Here is a 19,512-nt window from a genome sequence, read left to right as displayed (position 1 = left end):
GTTCACCTGCCCTCAGTATGGGGAGGGATTCACTCAATCATCCAACCTGCCGACACACCAGCGAGTTCACACTGGGGAGAAACCATTCACCTGCTCTCAGTGTGGGAAGGGAGTCACTCAGTTATCGAGTCTGCGGACACACCGAGTTCACACTGGGGAGAGACCATTCACCTGCTCTCAGTGTGGGAAGGGATTCAGTGATTCATCCAGCTTGCGGAGACATGAGCGAGTTCACACTGGGGAGAGGCCGTTCACCTGCTCTCAGTGTGGGAAGGAATTCACTCAGTTATCCAGCCTGCGGACCCATGAGCGAGTTCACACTGGGGAGAGGCCGTTCACCTGCTCTCAGTGTGGGAAGGGATTCAGTCAGTTATCCAATCTGCGGACACACGAGCGTATTCACACTGGGGAGAAACCGTTCACCTGCTCTCAGTGTGGGAAGGGATTCACTGACTTATCCAACCTGTGCACACACCAGCGAGTTCACACTGGGGAGAGGCCGTTCACCTGCTCTCAGTGTGGAAAGGGTTTCAGAGTTTCAGCCCAGCTGCTGAGACCCCAACAAGTTCACGAGTGATTCCAGGGGTTGGATTCTGCTGTTATTGTTTCTGCTCTCAATTACATCCAGGACTGCATTTTATTCATTCTCACAGTTGGTCAATGGGGAGGGTCGGAGGGTTTCTTTCTGCTGGACTGGCCGGTCTCATGACTTTGCATCCAGTGGGCTGATGCTCTTTGAGTCTTGTTGCGAATACCTGGTTTCAGATTTCACACGGATCACAGAGTGACAGGGTGTGAGGAAGTTCAGAGATAATTAGTAAGGATTTCTGTTTGGAACCCCCCAATGCCCATCCAATTTCCTTTGTAATTGTTTATTGGCTCCACTTCCTCCACGCCCGTACGCAGCGAGTTCCAGGTCATTACCATTCGCTGCATCAAATTATTCTTCCTCACATCCCCCCTCCCCGCATCTCTGACCCAAAACCATAAATCTGTGACCTCCTCGTCCTTGTCCCATCAGCGAATGGGAACAGCTTTTCTTTGTCCACCTTATCTAAACCTGTCAGAATCTTGTCAGGAATGTGTAGCTGGAAATCCCTCCCTAACAGCACTGTGGGTGTACTTACATCTCAGGCATTGTAGCAGTTCAGGAAGGCAGTGTTGGGGTTGACCATGGCCGAGGCAGCTACATACAGCCACATATTCTGTTATAATTGAAGGACAGCAGATTGAATGTGAGGCATTATGGGACTGGACTATCTTGACCACATTCCTGTGACTGCTCAGTTTCTGCAATCACTGACCATTAAAGCTGCTTAGCAGGGCCCCAACAGAGGACCTTATGAGAATACTTACACAGAATGAGTTAGAATTAAACTTATTCCATAAGTTTGGGTGCCATGATGGCACAGTGGTTAGCACTGCTGCCTCACAGTGCCAGGGACCCGGGTTCGATTCCTGGCTGGCTTGGGTCACCGTCTGTGTGGAGTCTGCACATTCTCCCCCTGTCCCCATTTCCTCCGGGTGCCCCGGTTTCCTCCCAAAGTCCAAAGATGTGTGGGTTAGGTGGATTGGCCATGCTAAATTGCCCCTTAGTGTCAGGGGGACTAGCGAGGGTAAATACATCGGGGATAGGGCCTGGGCGTGATTGTGATCGGTGCAGACTCGATGGGCCAAATGGCCTCCTCTGCACTGTAGGATTCTATGAATCTATGAATAACCAGCTGATATTCAGTGGCTGAGATATCCAAATCTGTAAAAAGGGGGTCTGACCAATCAACAAACGGTGGTAGGTAGTAGATTAAGAAGCGTTCTCAGGCATTAAATTATTTTATCATAAATTTGTGATAAGAACTGTGAAGGTCTTGTGACCCGGTAATTGGTGAAGTGACGGTACACTCCAAGTAGCACTGGACTGAAAAGTGGATCTCTAAGAGTGGATTCTAATGGTTATAATCTTACCCAAGCATGGCCAGTGAAAAATTCAGAGCTCGAGTGGCACCAGACAGATTTCTTACCTGTCTTTTGGAAACTAAGAGCAAGAAACTTATCGATAAAATGATTTGAGAATAGAGCCAACATTTTGAGTCTGGATGACACTTCATAGGAGCTCTGATAAAGGGTCATCCAGACTTGAAACGTTGGCTCTATTCTCTCCCTACAGATGCTGTCAGATCTGCTGGGATTTTCCAGCATTTTCTGTTTTTGTTTTACTTTTATAATAAATGATTTGGTCTGATTGGAATCCCCACGATCCTCCCGCAAAACAGAGAGAAAGTGGTGACAAAAGGAGAAAAAGGATAAGGATGATGAAGTCTGGGTCCTGATTCTCCGAGCCCATGTAGAATTAACAAAATGAGTGAACCAGTTTATAAAGAACAGAAATTACCCATCCCTAACAAAAACTGATCAAATGAAAATAGGTTGAGGAATATAACAAAAAAATTCATAGATGAAGTTTAAAATCAAGTTTCTTTTGTTGTTAGAGAGGGGATTTTTTACAATAACTCCATTGCAGTGTTAATGTAAGCTTACTTGAGATTAATTATAAACTTTAAGTTTTTTAAAGTTATTTTGTTAGAGGGGTTCAGAATACCTTGAGATTAAAAACTAATAAAAGCTATTGAAACAGGGTGGACTGACTTAGACTAACATAGAATAAGGACCACAACGTGCCTTATTTATATTATACAAAGGTACTGTCTGCATAGAGATACATATATCCACTTTTAGAGAATTTAAACATGTACTTTTTGGACTAAAATGTACACCTTGGCCAAACTGCAGACTGCCCGAAAGCATAATGGGATAAAAGCTGTGTGAGACAGGCCACACTCTGTCAGAACAGTGAAGCCACAGAGCACAGTTTTTATCAGTATGAGTTATAAAAGTAAACGCTTCCCAGACACTAGAATGTATAGACTTATTCATTTTTTACTGATAAGGGATGGCTCAGCAGACAGTGGAAAGGAAATTTTGAACCATATAACCTATGTAATAGAAGTTGCTGAGAGTCAGTTAGAAAGCAACCTTTGAACCCTGTGGACCTATGTAAGTGAAAGTTGCAAAGTAACAGTGGGCAGGAACTTTCAGATTCTACAGACCAATGAATTCCCATTCTGCCAGAAGATAGGATGTTATTGGCCAAGGTAAATATTGTGCACGAACACGATTGGAGCATCCAGTTAGGGTGACAGAGTGGGCGGGTGAAATGAACTTTCAAAATAGTATAACGACACGGCCAATGTATTGTAACTTTAGAAAGTAGTTGGACTGCCCAGCTGCCTTTCTCCCAGCACGTGTTGGTCAATAAGTAATGCCTTTAACCAGTATACTGTCTTTTGCAAATCTTTGTATTAGCCGGGTTCAGCTCAATACTTAGCCTCCGAGAAAAACCCCCATCATATGTAAAGTGAAGTAATTGTGTGCCAAGTTTTTTCTGCTCACTCCCCACCTCTCTAGGTTCTGTAGAAAAGTTAACCCTTTCAGCAGACAGTTCATTTGTTTGTCAATCACCTGGAAACTCATGTGTCTATTTTAGTTTTTGATTGAGGATTTATGGGAACCAGTTAAATGTGTAAATTTTAAGCAGAGCCTGGAGGAATTTGGAAGAACTGTGAGAATTTTATCGTGTTGTCACCTCAACCCCAGATAAAGAACAAAGATTTTGCAGCTGGCAACATGTTTGGGATTTTAAATCAACAAAGACTAGATGTTTCCTATAAAATCAGGCTTTGGAAGTTGGCTAAAAAAAGTTTAAGTTATAATGAAGGGGAATTAAGGCTCTTGTATCTTATTTTAATCAAGGAGTTGTGAGCTTAGACCATAAGACATAGGAGCAAAATTAGGCCACTCGGCCCATCGAGTCTTCTCCGCGATTCAATCATGGCTGATATTTCTCTCATCCCCATTCTCCTGCCTTTTCCCCATAACCCCTGATCCCCTTATTAATCAAGAACCTATCTATCTCTGTCTTACAGACACTCAATGAACTGACCTTCACAGCCTTCTGCGGCAAAGAGTTCCACAGATTCACCACTCTCTGGCTGAAGAAATTCCTCCTCATCTCTGTTTGAAAGGATCATCCCTTTAGCCTCAGGTTGTGCCCTCTAGTTCTAGTTTTTCCGACTAAGTTTCAATAAGATCCCCACTCATCCTTCTAAACTCCAATGAGTACAGACCCAGAGTCCTCAACCATTCTTCATACGACAAGCTCTTCATTCCAGAAATCATTCTTGTGAACCTCCTCCAGACCCTTTCCAAGACCAGCATATCGTTCCTTAGATGTGGGGCTCAAAACTGCTCACAATACTCCAAATGGGGTCTGACCAGAGCCTTATACAGCCTCAGAAGTACATCGCTGCTGTTGTATTCTAGCCCTCTTGACATGAATGCTAACATTGCATTTGCCTTCCTAACTGCCAACTAAACCTGCACGTTAGCCTTAAGAGAATCTTGAACAATGACTCCCAAGTCCCTTTGTGCTTCTGATTTCCGAAGCATTTCCCCATTTAGAAAATAGTCGATGCCTCCATTCCTCCTACCCAAGTGCATAACCTCACACTTTTCCACATTGTATTCCATCTGCCACTTCTTTGCCCACTCTCCTAGCCCATCAAAGTCCTTCTGCAGCCCCCCTGCTCCCTCAATACTACCTGTCCCTCTACATATCTTTGTATCACCTGCAAACTTAGCAACAGTGTCTTCAGTTCCACCTTCCAAATCATTAATGTATATTGTGAAACGTTTGTGGTGCTCTGTCGCTTTAAGAAGCTATAGCTGCGAGAGAGAATGCTGAGGATTCATTGTTTGAAATTTACGAGCTGTGAGAACCTGCATGTTTCATTTGTTTTATGTGGATGTTTGTAGATATGTTTTATCATTGTTTTGGGCTACATTTGTTAAGGTTTATCTTTCTGGGGAATTAACCTTACCTTGAGTCTTTAATTAAAGGCATTTCTCGAAGTTTAGAAACAGAACCACAAGAACGCTTCAGGAATTAATTTCAGTTATTGTTGTAAAGCACATGCTAAGTTTCTCTGCTTGTGTATGGATGATATTTGTGGGTTGAATGCTTCAAGCTTTCAGGTTTTCTGTCTGTGATTTAAATCAAACAGATTTAAATAAAGGACGTGTAATTAATAAAGCTTTTTTTCACAAAAGTTGTGAACCTGGAGCCACATTTACTGGCCAGAGACATGATTCCAGGATACTTTGCTAAACTTGTGGGAATTTTAATCCGGATTCAAACTCACACATGTGAGTATGAGAGAGTTTTAATTGTAATGGTGATTTAAAATTTGGGACATGTGAAATGATTCAGACCATTCCTGTGTTCATTGAATCATAGAATCCCTCCAGTACAGAAGGGACCATTCGGACCATCGAGTCTGCAGCATCTCTCTAACAGAGCACCAGGCCCTTTCCCCTGCCCTATCCCTGTAATCTCACACATTTACCATGGCTAACCTATCTAACCCACACAGCTTGGGAGACGAAGAGGGAATTCAACATTGCAAATCCACTGAATCTGGGCATCTTTGGTCTGTGGGTGGAAACTGGAGCACCCGGAGGAAGCCCACGCAGACACAGGGAGAACATGCAAACTCCACACAGACACTCACCCAAGGCTGGAATTAAATGCCTGACGCTGTGAGGTAGCAGTGCTAACCACTGTGCCACCATGTCACCCGATAGTTGAGGCCAAAACATTGCCTGATTTCAAGAAGATATGAGATATACTCTTGGGGCTAAAGGGATCAAGGGATATGGAAGGAAGGGGCGAATCAGGAAATTGAATTCAATGATCAGCCATGATCAAGATGAATGGTGGAGCAGGCTCAAGGGGCCGAATGGCCTACTCCTGCTTCTAGTTTCTATGTATCTCTCCACTGGGCCAGCATTCCACCCAGTGGCACAGTGGTGAGCACTGCTGCCTCAAAAAAACAAATACAACAATGGCTTTGGCATCTGCTACAATGTGACTGACAGTTTGACAACGGAGTCAAGGGCATCAGGAGCAAAAGATACCCTGGGAGGTGGAGAAGAATGTGACGGAGATTACGAGCGGGTCCTTGATAGGTTTTCTAAAGAGATTCAGAAAGGAAATAGCGAGTTGGAAAAAGTCCAGAATAAATTAATTTCCAGTTACATTGGAAACCTGTGCCTCACAGCTGAGTACAAAATATAAAGAGTTGAGGGAACTGGTGGATAAGCTGCAGAATGGAGCTGATTGCTGGCAGGAGAGCACGTCTGACCTGGACAATCAGTTACATTGGGAACAGGGGGCAGATGATAGGGTGAGTGGAGCTCAGAAAAATCTACTGCTGTTCGGCCAAACTCTGGAACAAGATGTTGATTTACAGTCAGAAAATATCAAATCACGTGAAGGGTTAGAAAATGCCGTGGGGACTTTGAGGAAGTTAATTCAGCCACAAAGTGACACCTCCCCTGAAGCAGACCACTCCCTGTGTTTAGCTAACATCAAACAACCTGAGACACAAATCAGTCACCAGCGAGCAGATGTAGTTGTTTTCTCCAAAAAAGAATCACTGAAAGCACTCCTCCCTCTCCTCTGCCTCTCCTGTGTGATAAGGGAATGCAGGTGTGTGAGGTTAGCCATGGCTTCTGCACCATCATGATCCACAACGCTTACTCCAAGTTGGTTTGCCCAGTTGAAGGAATGCTGTACATTTGAGTCATAATTGTTGAAGCAGGGTGTTGTTTGAAAGCATCACAGATTCGAAGAATTAGTTTGGAAAGGGAATAAAAATTAATTTAATTTGAACTGCCGTGTGTTTCTGTTTGAAATAAATTCAGACTGTACTAAAATGTGAAAGGAATGTATTTGGGTTTGAAATTAAGTTGTTCAAGGTTGGAATTGTGAAGGCCAATTTGCTCCCAAAACACAAAGATCAGGCTGCAGTTTGGCAGCAAACCAGTTCCAACTTTCCAAAACATCTGAGTTAAAATTGTTGAGATTCGGTTAACAACATATTTCACAAAGTATTTCTTTCAACTTTGATTAAGTGGAAAATATTGAAAGTTGAAATTGGTGTTCAAAAAAGGATAGATAAAAGAGATGAAATTGGAACAAAATTGAAGAAAATAACACGAGAGAAGTTTTTTAAATTATGTAAGTTGATGCAATTGCCAAGTTTCCTCTGCCCACTCCCCGCCTCTCTCGGTTCCACAGAGAAGTTAACACTTTCAGCAGACAGTTGATTGTTATAAATCTCCACACAGCCTTTGTTTTTTAATGTAACCTATACTTGGACATATTAACTCACTGAGATCTTGGCCAGAGCCAGATGGATTGTTTGTGTTTTTTAAACAGGTGATGATGGTTTCCAGCTCTGAGTGAAGTCAACAGTTTTGAGAATTAAAGCAGAGAATAAAAGACTTTACTTTTCAGAAAACCACCAAGCCTGCTTAGGATACTGGAATTGATAAACATCTGATGTGAGTTGCTATTTCAAGCATTGAAAATGGAAATCACCTGTTGTTTAAGGGAAAGAACAAAGTTGATAATGCCTGGAATCAAACACAAATTTGGGGCAGCACTGTGGCACAATGGTTCTCATGGCTGTCTCACAGTAAGAAGTCTCACAACACCAGGTTAAAGTCCAACAGGTTTATTTGGTAGCAAATAGGCCAGGGACCCGGTTCGATTCCTGACTTGGGTCACTGTCTGGGCGGAGTCTGCACGTTCTCCCTGTGTCTGCGTGGATTTCCTCCGGGGGCTCCAGTTTCCTCCCACAGTCAAAAAGACGTGCTAGTTAGGTGCATTGGCTAGGCTAAATTCTCCCGCAGTGTGCCAGAGCAGGCGCCGGAGTGTGGCGACTAAGGGATTTTCGCAGTAACTTCATTGCAGTGTGAATGTAAGCCTACTTGTGACTAATGAATAAACTTTGACTTCAAATATTCTTAAAGTTTTTAAAGTTTATTTATTAGTGTCACAACTAGACTTGCATTAACACTGCAATGAAGTTACTGTGAAATGTTCGGTTTCTTTTTAAAGATATTATGAGTATATTTCATGTTTTAAAAGATTCTCCAGAACTCCGGAAAGTGCAGTTTAAAGGAATGCATACATTCGGGTATGGAACATTCTGGTAAAGGGGAAGTATAGACGAGGTAAATGAGGTGACAGCTTTTTCTTGGAGATATTTAAAGTTTATTTATTAGTGTCACAAGTAAGGCTTATTGCAATGACGTCACTGTGAAATTCCCCGAGTCACCACATTCCGGCGCCTGTTTGGGACAATGCTCCTAACCAGCACGTCTTTCAGTCTGTGGGAGGAAACCGGAGTACCCGGAGGAAACCCACGCAGACACGGGGAAAATGTGCAAACTCCGCACAGACAGTGACCCAAGCCGGGAATCAAACCCAGATCCCTGGTGCTGTGAGGCAGCAGTGCAAGCCACCGTGCCACCCCTTGTTTGTTTCTTTGTCCATGAACTATTTGAGAGAACTGAATTTTATAATCTGGCCGCCATCTGAGACGTTGGGATTGTACAGGGGGAAATAAGCAAATACGTTGAGATGGAAAACCCCTTTGACCCCGGCTTTTGACTTTCTTTTGAAGTTTCCAGCAGAATTATTGGATGGTGCATCCTTTGAGAGTGGAATTCAGGATGATGATTGGTAAAATACCCAGCACCATCGCTATAGACCTGATAAACCTTTCACAAATACACAACAAGGATTTGTGGGAGAGGACAGAGAGATAACAACAAGCAAGACAAAGTACATGTCTGGTTAATAACAACAACATGAGAGACAACATTTAACATGGAGGGAAATGTGTGAAGATGGCTTATGAATGTGAGACTCCAACAGAGAATTAAAGAAGGAATTGGAACACTGATGTGAGATTGCAGAATTGGTTTGTAAGTTGTGAATGAACTAATATGCGAGAGTGCACAGTGCAGCTGTATTGAAGAATGAAGTGTGGCACGGTGGCACAATGGTTAGCAGTGCTTCGTCATAGCGCCCAAGGACCCGGGTTCAATTCTGGCCTCGGGTCACTGTCTGTGTGGAGTTTGCACAATCTCTCCGTATCTGCGTGGGTTTCCTCCAGGTGCTCCGGTTTCCTCCCACACTCCAAAGACATGCAGGTTAGGTTGATTGGCCATCGTAAATTGCTTCTTAGCGTCAGGCGGACTAGCAGGGTAAATAAATGGGGTTTTGGGGATAGGGCCTGGATGGGATTGTGGTCGGTGCAGACACGATGGGCCAAATGGCCTCCTTCTGCACTGTAATGATTCTATGATTCAAATGGGACTTTCTCAGCTGCTTGACTAACAGCGTGACATGAAATGGTTAATATGACCTGAAGAGTAAGAAATCATTTTGAAATGATCAAGGCACTGACACAAACTCCAGAGAAACTGACTGTAAGAACAAATTAAAGTAAATGGAATTTTGGACTGGGACAAATAAAGGCGAGGGAGAAATAATACTGAATAAGAATTATTACAAGATGGAGCAGGTTAAGGGACAGCTTGAGAATCTTTTTGAATCTATGCAATTTATACAGCAATTATATGTTATCACTGCTTTTATATCCAATTATACCACTTCAAATATATCTAAAAATTAGTTGTGAGAAGGAGATTGTAAAGGGAATGGAAGTTGGCTACCTTGGGCTAAGCCAATGAGGAAAAGGGGGAAAATGCCAGAGTGAATGAATAGATTGAGTAAAAGGGGTGATAGATGTAACACCCCTGCATTAGAGTAAAATCACATGTTAATCAAATGCTCCACATCAAGGTTCTAATATCAGCAAGGTTGTTTACTTGTTTGAGGAACAAACAGTTTCTAGATTACAGACAAGTCTTTGGGTGAAGTTTTAATTATAAACCTACATAGGCAAGATAGGAATTTTTGAACAATGTTCTGTGCTCTGACTAACAGTATAACATTTATACCTGTATTGTAGCTGAGAGCTGTGTCAGAATGCTCAGTGGGATTTGTGAGTGATCTTGGGCTTTGCAGGTTGGACTCTAGTTGTGGAGGTACTGAGTGCCCCTGGGGCAGGATTTTGGGAAATTACCTTTGGTTCAGGACCCCAAGGAAGATTCACATTTCTACTTGGGGTGGTCACCCAATTGAGTGAGTGAAAGTCATCAGTGTTATTCATAATTTTACCTTTCTAAAAATAAACTTTGAAATGGGAATGGGAAAACAAGCTGTAGTCCAGGAGCCAGTGTTGAGTGTTGTGAGGTACTGAGGAGGGTATCAAGGTCGCAGGAGTGTACCGGCAGACAGGAAGGTGGGTTGAAGTGTGTCTACTTCAATGCAAGGAGCATCTGGAATAAGGCAGGTGAACTTGGAGTGTGGATTGGTACTTGGGACTACGATGTTGTGGCCATTACGGAGACATGGTTAGAACAGGGACAGGAATGGTTGTTGGAAGTTCCGGGGGATAGATGTTTCAGTAAGAGTAGGGAAGGTGGTAAAAGAGGTGGAGGAGTAGCATTGTTAATCAAGGATAGTTTAACATCTGCAGAAAGGCAGTTCGAGGGGAATCTGCCTACTGAGGTAATATGGGCTGAAGTTAGAAATAGGAAAGGAGCGGTCACGTTGTTCGGAGTTCTCTATCGGCCCCCAAATAGTAATAGAGATGTGGAGGAAGAAATTGCAAAGCAGATTATGGATAGGTGTGGAAGTCACAAGGTAGTTGTCATGGGTGACTTTAACTTTCCAAATATTGATTGGAACCTTTTATAGGTCAAATTGTTCAGATGGGGCAGTTTTTGTACAGTGTGTGCAGGAGGGTTTCCTGACACAATATGTGGATAGGCCGACAAGAGGTGGGGCCACATTGGACTTGGCCCGTTTCATTACCCAGTACCAAGTGTTCGGTTTGTTTGTGGGAGAGCACTTTGGAGATAGTGACCACAATTCGGTGTCTTTCATTATTGCAATGGAGAGGGATAGGGCCATACGGCAGGGCAAGGTTGATAATTGGGGGAGGTGTGATTATGATGGGATTATTTTGATGCAGCGAATGGTAATGACCTGGAACTCGCTGCCTGCGAGGGTGGAGGAAGTGGAGACAATAAACAATTACAAAGGAAATTGGATGGGCATTTGGGGCGTTTCAAAAATAAATGCTGACTAAATATCTCTGAACTTCCTCACACCCGGTCACTCTGTCATTCTTGTGAAATTTGAAATCAGGTATTTGCAACAAGACTCAAAGAGCATCAGCCCACTGGAGGCAAAGTCATGAGACCGGCCAGTCCAGCAGAAAGAAACCCCCCGACCCTCCCCATTGACCAACTGTGAGAATGAACAAAATGCAGTCCTGGATGTAATTGAGAGCAGAAACAATAACAGCAGACTCTAATGCCCATATTCACTTGTGAACTCGCTGGTGTCTCAGCAGGGTGGATGAATTACAAAGTCCCTTCCCACACTGAGAACAGGTGAATGGCCTCTCCCCAGTGTGAACTCGCTGGTGTTTCTGTCGGTTGGATGACTTACTGAATCCCTTCCCACACTGAAAGCAGCTGTATGGTCTCTCCCCAGTGTGATCTCACTGGTGTGTCTGCAGGCTTCATATCCGAGTAAATCCCTTCCCACACTGAAAGCAGCTGTATGGTCTCTCCCCTGTGTGATCTCACTGGTGTGTCTGCAGGTTTGATATCCGAGTAAATCCCTTCCAACACTGACAGCAGGTGAATGCACTCTCACCAGTGTGAACTTGCTGGTGTCTCTGCAGAGTGGATGAATCAGTGAATCCCTTCGCACAGACCCAGCAGGTGAACGGCCTCTCCCCAGTGTGGCTGTGCCGATGAGCTTCCAGTGGAGAGGGCACTTTGTATCTCTTCCCAGTGTGTTGTGCCTGATTCAATCGACAAACAGTTTATTGAGTTATGCCAGTGGGGAGAAGCCACAGGGGCTGACCATGTGCAACTCCACCCAACACAGAATATCATCAATTCTTATCCAGTTACTCAGCCCATCCCGGCTGGACACAATCCAATCAGAATGGTGATAGATTACATACATCATAGGTTCAATAAAATTAGTATCTGGGCATTATGGGGCTTTGTGATCATCTCATGGACAGGTGCCCCCATCATGATGCTTTCCAGACCCCCCTTGGGGGGGTCTTTCTTGGGCTTTCTTTGTACTTAGACTCCCTTAGTTAGAAATGGGGTGGATTAAAAGTTCTCATGGACGTCAGCACTCTTCCTTTGTTTTAATCTAATGACCACATGATCTGGGAACATTTCTATTTCATAATCTCTCTTTGTAAACTCTTTTCTTCAGTATCCAATTCCAGAATTTTCCTTTTCTTTGTGTTACTTGCGTCAGGAATAAATCTTTGGACCTGACAGGAAGTTTAACCCAAGATCAATCCAACACAGGATTGGTCAGAATCATTTCACATGTGTTAAATTTTAAATAACCATTACAAATTAAAACTCTCATTCTCACATGGGTGAATTGTATCCGGATTAAAATTCCCACATGTTTAGTAAAATATCCTGGAATCCTGTCTCTGGACAGTAAATATGGCTCCAGGTTCATAACTTCTGAACAACAAAAGTTTTATTCATCACACTTCCTTTTTTAAAAATCTGTTTGATTTAAATCACAGACAGAAAACCTCAAAGCTTGAAGCGTTCAACCCACAAATATCATCCACGCACAAACAGAGAAACTTAGCATGTGCTTTACAACAACAATAACCAAAATTAATTACTTAAGCGTTCTTGTGATCCTGTTTTTAAACTCCCAAAAATGCCTTCAATTAAAGACTCAAGGTAAGGTTAATTCTCCAGAAAGATAAACCTTAACAAATGTAGCCCAAAACAATGATAAAACACATCTACAAACATCCACATAAAACAGACAAAACACACAGATTCTCACAGCTCGTAAATTTCAAACAATGAATCCTCAGCATTCTCTCTCGCAGCTATAGCTTCTTAAAGCGACAGAGCACTACAAGCTCACAACTCCTTGATTAAAATAAGATACAAGATTCTTCATTATAACTTAACCTTTTTTAAGCCAACTTCCAAGGACTGATTTTAGAGGCAACATCTTTGTTGATTTAAAATCCCAAACACGTTACACCCAAACACCAGCAAAATCTTTGTTCTTTATCTGGGGATAAAATTCTCAGTTATTCCAAATTCCTCCAGGCTATACTTAATATTTCCGCATTTAACTTATTCCCAGAAATCCTCAATTATAAACTAAAATAGACACATGAGTTTCCGGGCAGTCACAGGAATATGGTCAAGATACTCCAGTCCCACAATGCCTCACATTCAATCTGCAGTCCTTCAATTATAACAGAATATGTGGCTGTATGTCGCTGCCTTGGCCATGGTCAACCCCAAGGGTGCCTTCTTGAACTGCTGCAATGCCTAAGGTGTACGTACACCCACAGTGCTGTGAAGAAGGGACTTCCAGTTACTGAGAGAGACAAGAGATGAAATTGCTGGGCCTCTGACAGAAATCTTTGTTTCTTCATTGGACACAGGTGAGGTCCCAGAGGATTGGAGGATAGCAAATGTGATCCCGTTATTTAAGAAGGGTAGCAAGGATAACCCGGGCAATTATAGGCCAGTGAGCTTGACGTCCGTGGTAGGGAAATTGTTGGAGAAGATTCTTAGAGATAGGATCTATACACATTTAGAACTGAATAATCTCATTAGCGATAGACAACATGGTTTTGTACGAGGGAAATTTGGTTGAGTTTTTTGAGGAGGTAACAAAAATTATTGACGAGGGAAGGGCCGTGGATGTCGTCTACATGGATTTTAGTAAAGCATTTGACAAGGTCCCTCATGGCAGGCTGGTGCAAAAGGTTAAATCTCACGGGATCAAAGGTGAACTAGCTAGATGGGTACAGAACTGGCTTCGCCACAGAAGACAGAGGGTAGCAGTGGAGGGGGCTTTTTCTGATTGGAGGTCTGTGACTAGGGTGTTCACAGTAAGAGTTTTAACAACACCAGGTTAAAGTCCAACAGGTTGATTTGGTAGCAAATGCCATTCGCTTTCGGAGCGCAGACAGTGAGGAACATTGTCAGAGGCTACAGAAGGATATAGATAGGCTGGAAATTTGGGCAAAGAAATGGCAGATGGAGTTCAATCCTGATAAATGCGAAGTGATGCATTTTGGTAGAACTAACGTAGGGGGGAGCAATACGATAAATGGCAGAACCATAAACGGTGTAGATACGCAGAGGGACCTGGGTGTGCAAGTCCACAGATCCTTGAAGGTGACGTCACAGGTGGAGAAGGTAGTGAATAAGGCATATGGCATGCTTGCCTTTATAGGACGGGGCATAGAGTATAAAAGTTGGGGTCTGATGTTGCGGTTGTATAGAAAGTTGGTTCGGCTGCATTGGAATACTGCGCCCAGTTCTGGTCGCCACACTACCAGAAGGACGTGGAGGCTTTAGAGAGAGTGCAGAGGAGGTTTACCAGGATGTTGCCTGGTATGGAAGGGCTTAGTTATGAGGAGAGATTGGGTAAACTGGGGTTGTTCTCACTGGAAAGACGGAGGATGAGGGGTGACCTAATAGAGGTGTATAAAATTATGAAAGGCATAGATAGGGTGAACGGTGGGAAGCTTTTTCCCAGATCGGTGGTGACGTTCACGAGGGGTCATAGGTTCAAGGTGAGGAGGGGGAGGTTTAACACGGATATCAGAGGGACATATTTTACACAGAGGGTGGTGGGGGCCTGGAATGCGCTGCCGGGCAAGGTGGTGGAGGCGGACACACGGGGAACGTTTAGACTTATCTAGATAGCCACATGAACGGAGTGGGAATGGAGGGATACAAAAGAATGGTCTAGTTTGGACCAGGGAGCGGCGTGGGCTTGGAGGGCCGAAGGGCCTGTTCCTGTGCTGTATTGTTCTTTGTTCGCTGCTCCTTCGTCAGATGGAGCAGGTGGTCGAAAGGAGCAGCGCTCCGAAAGCTAATGGCATTTGCTACCAAATAAACCTGTTGGACTTTAACCTGGTGTTGTTAAACTTCTTACTGTGTTTACCCCAGTCCAACACCGGCATCTCCACATCATGACTCAGGTGTTCCGCAGGGCTCTGTACCGGGACCTCTGCTGTTGTGATATATATAAATGATTTGGAAGATGTCGCTGGGCTGATTAGCAAGTCTGCGGACGACACAAAGATTGCTGGAGTTGCGGATAGTGATGAACACTGTCAGAGAATACAGCAGGATATAGATAGGCTGGAAAATTGGGCAGAGAAATGGCAGATGGAATTTAAGATGTGGAGATGCCGGTGTTGGACTGGGGGAAACACAGTAAGAAGTCTAACAACACCAGGTTAAAGTCCAACAGGTTTAATTGGTAGCAAAAGCCACTCGCTTTCGGGACAGGCTGCCCCTTCATCAGGTAGGTGGGAGTTCCAGATGAATGCGAAGTGATGCATTTTGGTAGATCTAATGCAGGGGGGAGCTATACAATAAATGGCAGAACCATCAGGAGCAGAGACACGCAGAGGGATCTGGGTGCGCAAGTCCACAGAACCATAAAGGTGGCAACACAGGTGGAAAGGGGGGGCGAAGAAGGCATATGGCATGCTTGCTTTTATTGGATGGGGCATAGAGTATAAAAGTTGGCATATGATGTTGCAGTTACATAGAACGTTGGTTAGGCCACATTTGGAATACTGTGTCCAGTTCTGGTCGCCGCACTACCAGAAGGATGTGGAGGCTTTGGAGAGAGTGCAGAAAAGGTTTACCAGGATGTTGCCAAATATGGAGGGTATTAGCTATGAGGAGAGATTGAGTAAACTAGGGTTGTTCTCCCTGGAAAGACGGAAGTTGAGGGGGCGACCTTATAGAAGTTTATAAAATTATGAAGGGCATAGATAGGGTGAACAGTTGGAAGCTTTTTCCCAGGTCAGAAATGACAAACACAAGGGGTCACAAGTTCAAAGTAAGGGGGGCAAGGTTCAATACAGATATGCGGGGGACGTATTTTACACAGAGGGTGGTGGGGGCCTGGAATGCACTACCAAGCAAGGTGGTTGAGGCAGACACGCTAGGATCATTTAAGACTTATTGAGATAGCCACATGAACAGACTGGGAATAGAGGGATACAAACGGATGGTCCAGTTAGGAAGACGTGATCAGTGCAGGCTTGGAGGGCCGAAGGGCCTGTTCCTGTGCTGTATTGTTCTTTGTACATTTTTCAGACTTTCACTGGACTGTTGGTGGATATCAGATTGATATATTCCATTCAACCACACCCAAGGTGAGTTATTCCAATTCCTTTATTGTCCAGGACAATATATCCACAATATCTTTAAAACAGAAATTAAACATTCCCATTTGATTTCAGACAGTAACATATTCTGTTAGTTTGTTCTTTATTGTCAATGTCAGGCTGGGGTTGTTCTCCTTGGAGCAAAGGAGGTTGAGGGGAGATTTGATAGAAGTGGACAAGATTCTGACAGGTTTAGATAAGGTGGACAAAGAAAAGCTGTTCCCATTAGCTGAAGGGACAAGGACGAGGGGGGACACAGATTTCTTGTTTTGGGTCAAAGATGCAAGGGGACCGGGCCGGGGGTGGGGGTAGTGGGGGAGATGTGAGGAAGAATATTCTGATGCAGCGAATGGTAATGACCTGAAACTCGCTGCCTACGAGGGTGGAGGAAGTAGAGACAATAAACAATTAAAAAGGAAATTGGGGTGTTCCAAACAGAATGAAGAACAAAGAAAATTACAGCACAGAAACAAGCCCTTTGGCCCTCCAAGCCTGCAGCAACCATGCTGCCCGTCTGAACTAAAATCCCCGACCTTTCCGGGAACATATCCCTCTGTTCCTATGCTATTCATATATTTGTCAAGACACATCTTAAAAGTCACTGTCGTATCTTCTTCAACTACCGTCCCCGGCAACGAGTTCCAGGCACCCACCACCCTCTGTGTAAAAAACCTGCCTTGTACATCTCCTTTAAACCTTGCCCCTCGCACCTTAAACCTATGCCCCTAGTAACTGACTCTTCCACCCTGGGAAAAAGCTTCTGATTATCCACTCTGTCCATGACCCTCATAATCTTGTAGACTTCTATCAGGTCGCCCCCCTCAACCTCCTTCGTTCCACTGAGAACCAACCAAGTTTCTTCAACCTCTCCTCATAGCTAATGCCCTCCATACCAGGCAACATCCTGATACATATTTTCCGTACCCTCTCCAAAGCCTCCACATCCTTCTGGTACAGTGGTGACCAGAATTGAACACGAGATTCCAAGTGCGGTTTAACTAAGGTTCTATAAAGTTGCAACATGACTTGCCAATTTTTAAACTCAATGTCCCGGCTGATGAAGGCAAGCATGCCGTGTGCCTTCTTGACTACCTTCTCCACCTGCGTTGCCACTTTTAATGACCTGTGTACCTGTACACCCACATCCCTCTGCCTATGAATACTCTTAAGGGTTCTGCCATTTACTGTATATTTCCCATCATTATCTCACAATTGTCTGGATTCAACTTCATCTGCCGTCTCTCCGCCCAAGTCTCCAACTGATCTATATCCTGCTGTATCCTCTGTCGGACCCCATCGCTATCTGCAATTCCACCAACCTTTGTGTTGTCCACAAACTTACCAATCAAACCAGTTACATTTTCCTCCAAATCATTTATATATATTACAAACAGCAAAAGTCCCAGCACTGATCCCTGAGGAATGTCACTTGTCACAGCCCTCCATTCAGAAATGTACCTTTGCACTGCCAACCTCTGTTTTCTTCTGACTAAATATCTCGAAACCTCCTAACACCCTGTCACTCTGTGATCCTTGTGACATTTGAAACCAGGTATTCACAAAAAGACTCAAAGAGCATCAGCCCACTGGAGGCTGAGACCGGCCAGTCCAGCAGAAAGAAACCCTCTGACCCTCCCCATTGACCAACTGTGAGAATGAACAAAATGCAGTCCTGGATGTAACTGAGAGCAGAAACAATAACAGCAGAATCCAACCCCTGGAATCACTCGTGAACTTGTTGGTGTCTCAGCAGGTGGGATGAAACTCTGAATCCCTTCCCACATACAGAGCAGGTGAATGGTCTCTCGCCAGTGTGAACTCGCTGGTGTATCCGCAGGTCAGATGACTGAGTGAATCCCTTCCCACACTGAGGGCAGGTGAATGGCCTCTCCCCAGTGTGAACTCGCTGGTGTGTCCGCAGGTGGGTTGACCGAGTGAATCCCTTCCCACACTGAGAGCAGGTGAACGGCCTCTCCCCTGTGTGAACTCGCTGGTGTGTCAGCAGGTCAGATGAGTTTGTGAATCCCTTCCCACAATGAGAGCAGATGAATGGTTTCTCCGCAGTGTGAACTCGCTGGTGTGTCTGCAGGTGGGTTGACCGAGTGAATCCCTCCCCACACTGAGAGCAGGTGAACGGCCTCTCTCCTGTGTGAACTCGCTGGTGTGTCCGCAGGTCAGATGACTGAGTGAATCCCTTCCCACACTGAGAGCAGGTGAATGGTTTCTCCCCAGTGTGAACTCGCTGGTGTATCCGCAGGTGGGATGACTGAGTGAATCCCTTCCCACACTGAGAGCAGGTGAACGGCCTCTCCCCTGTGTGACGTAGCTGGTGTCTCTGCAGGTCGGCTAACTGAGTGAATTCTTGCCCACACTGAGAGCAGGTGAACGGTCTCTCCCCAGTGTGAACTCGTTCGTGTGTCCGCAGGTTGGATGACTGAGTGAATCCCTTCCCACACTGAAAACAGGTGAATGGCCTCTCCCCAGTGTGAACTCGCTGGTGTCTCTGCAGGTGGGATGACCGAGTGAATCTCTTCCCACACTGAGAGCAGGTGAATGGCCTCTCCCCAGTGTGAACTCGCTGGTGTCTCTGCAGGTGGAATGACCGAGTGAATCCCTTCCCACACTGAGAGCAGGTAAATGGCCTCTCTCCAGTGTGAACTTGCTGGTGTGTCTGCAGGCTGGATAACTGAATGAATCCCTTCCCACACTGCGAGCAGGTGAATGGCCTCTCCTCAGTGTGAACGCGCTGGTGTGACTGCAGGTGGGATAACTGATTAAATCCCTCCCGACAGTGAGAGCAGATGAATGGTCTCTCCCCAGTGTGGCTGCGCCGATGAGTTTCCAGCTCTGATGGGGATCTGTATCCCTTCCCACAGTCTGCACATTTCCATGGTTTCTCCATGGTGCAGGTGTCCTTACCTGTCTCTTGAGTGGACAATTAGTTGAAACTTCGTCCACACACAGAACAAGATTACAGTCTCTACCCGCTGTGAATGGTGTGATATTTATTCAGGCTGTGTAACTGGTTAAAGCTCTTTAGTCAGTGCAGTGGAACACTCTCACTCAAGTGTGGCAGTGTGTTGATGCTTTTTCACTCACACTGACATTTCAAATCCTTTCAAATCGACAGACTGGACAATCATTTCTCCTTCTGGATTCAAAGTCCGATGATATTCAGCTCCCAAGGAATATGACTCTGTCACGTCTTGACGTGACGTTTGAGATTTCAGCCTGTGATTCC

The 19,512-nt window shown here is 44.6% G+C and overlaps 1 protein-coding gene across 1 annotated transcript in view; it reads right to left on the bottom strand.

Annotated features, from left to right (window-relative positions):
• Positions 1–19,248, bottom strand: part of LOC144484666 (uncharacterized) — an 81,394-nt gene extending 62,146 nt beyond the window's left edge. The window contains exon 1 of the mRNA XM_078203130.1: positions 18,007–19,248. Coding sequence (XP_078059256.1) covers positions 18,007–19,173 — 1,167 coding nt within the window. The 5' untranslated portion in view covers positions 19,174–19,248. The remainder of the gene's footprint in view (positions 1–18,006) is intronic.
• Between the last annotated feature and the right edge of the window lie 264 nt (positions 19,249–19,512).

This window comes from Mustelus asterias, unplaced genomic scaffold, assembly GCF_964213995.1.
Source record: "Mustelus asterias unplaced genomic scaffold, sMusAst1.hap1.1 HAP1_SCAFFOLD_122, whole genome shotgun sequence".
Taxonomy (NCBI): domain Eukaryota; kingdom Metazoa; phylum Chordata; class Chondrichthyes; order Carcharhiniformes; family Triakidae; genus Mustelus; species Mustelus asterias.
The sequence above is the reverse complement of the archived record's forward strand: the minus strand, read 5'-3'. Positions and strand labels throughout refer to the sequence as shown.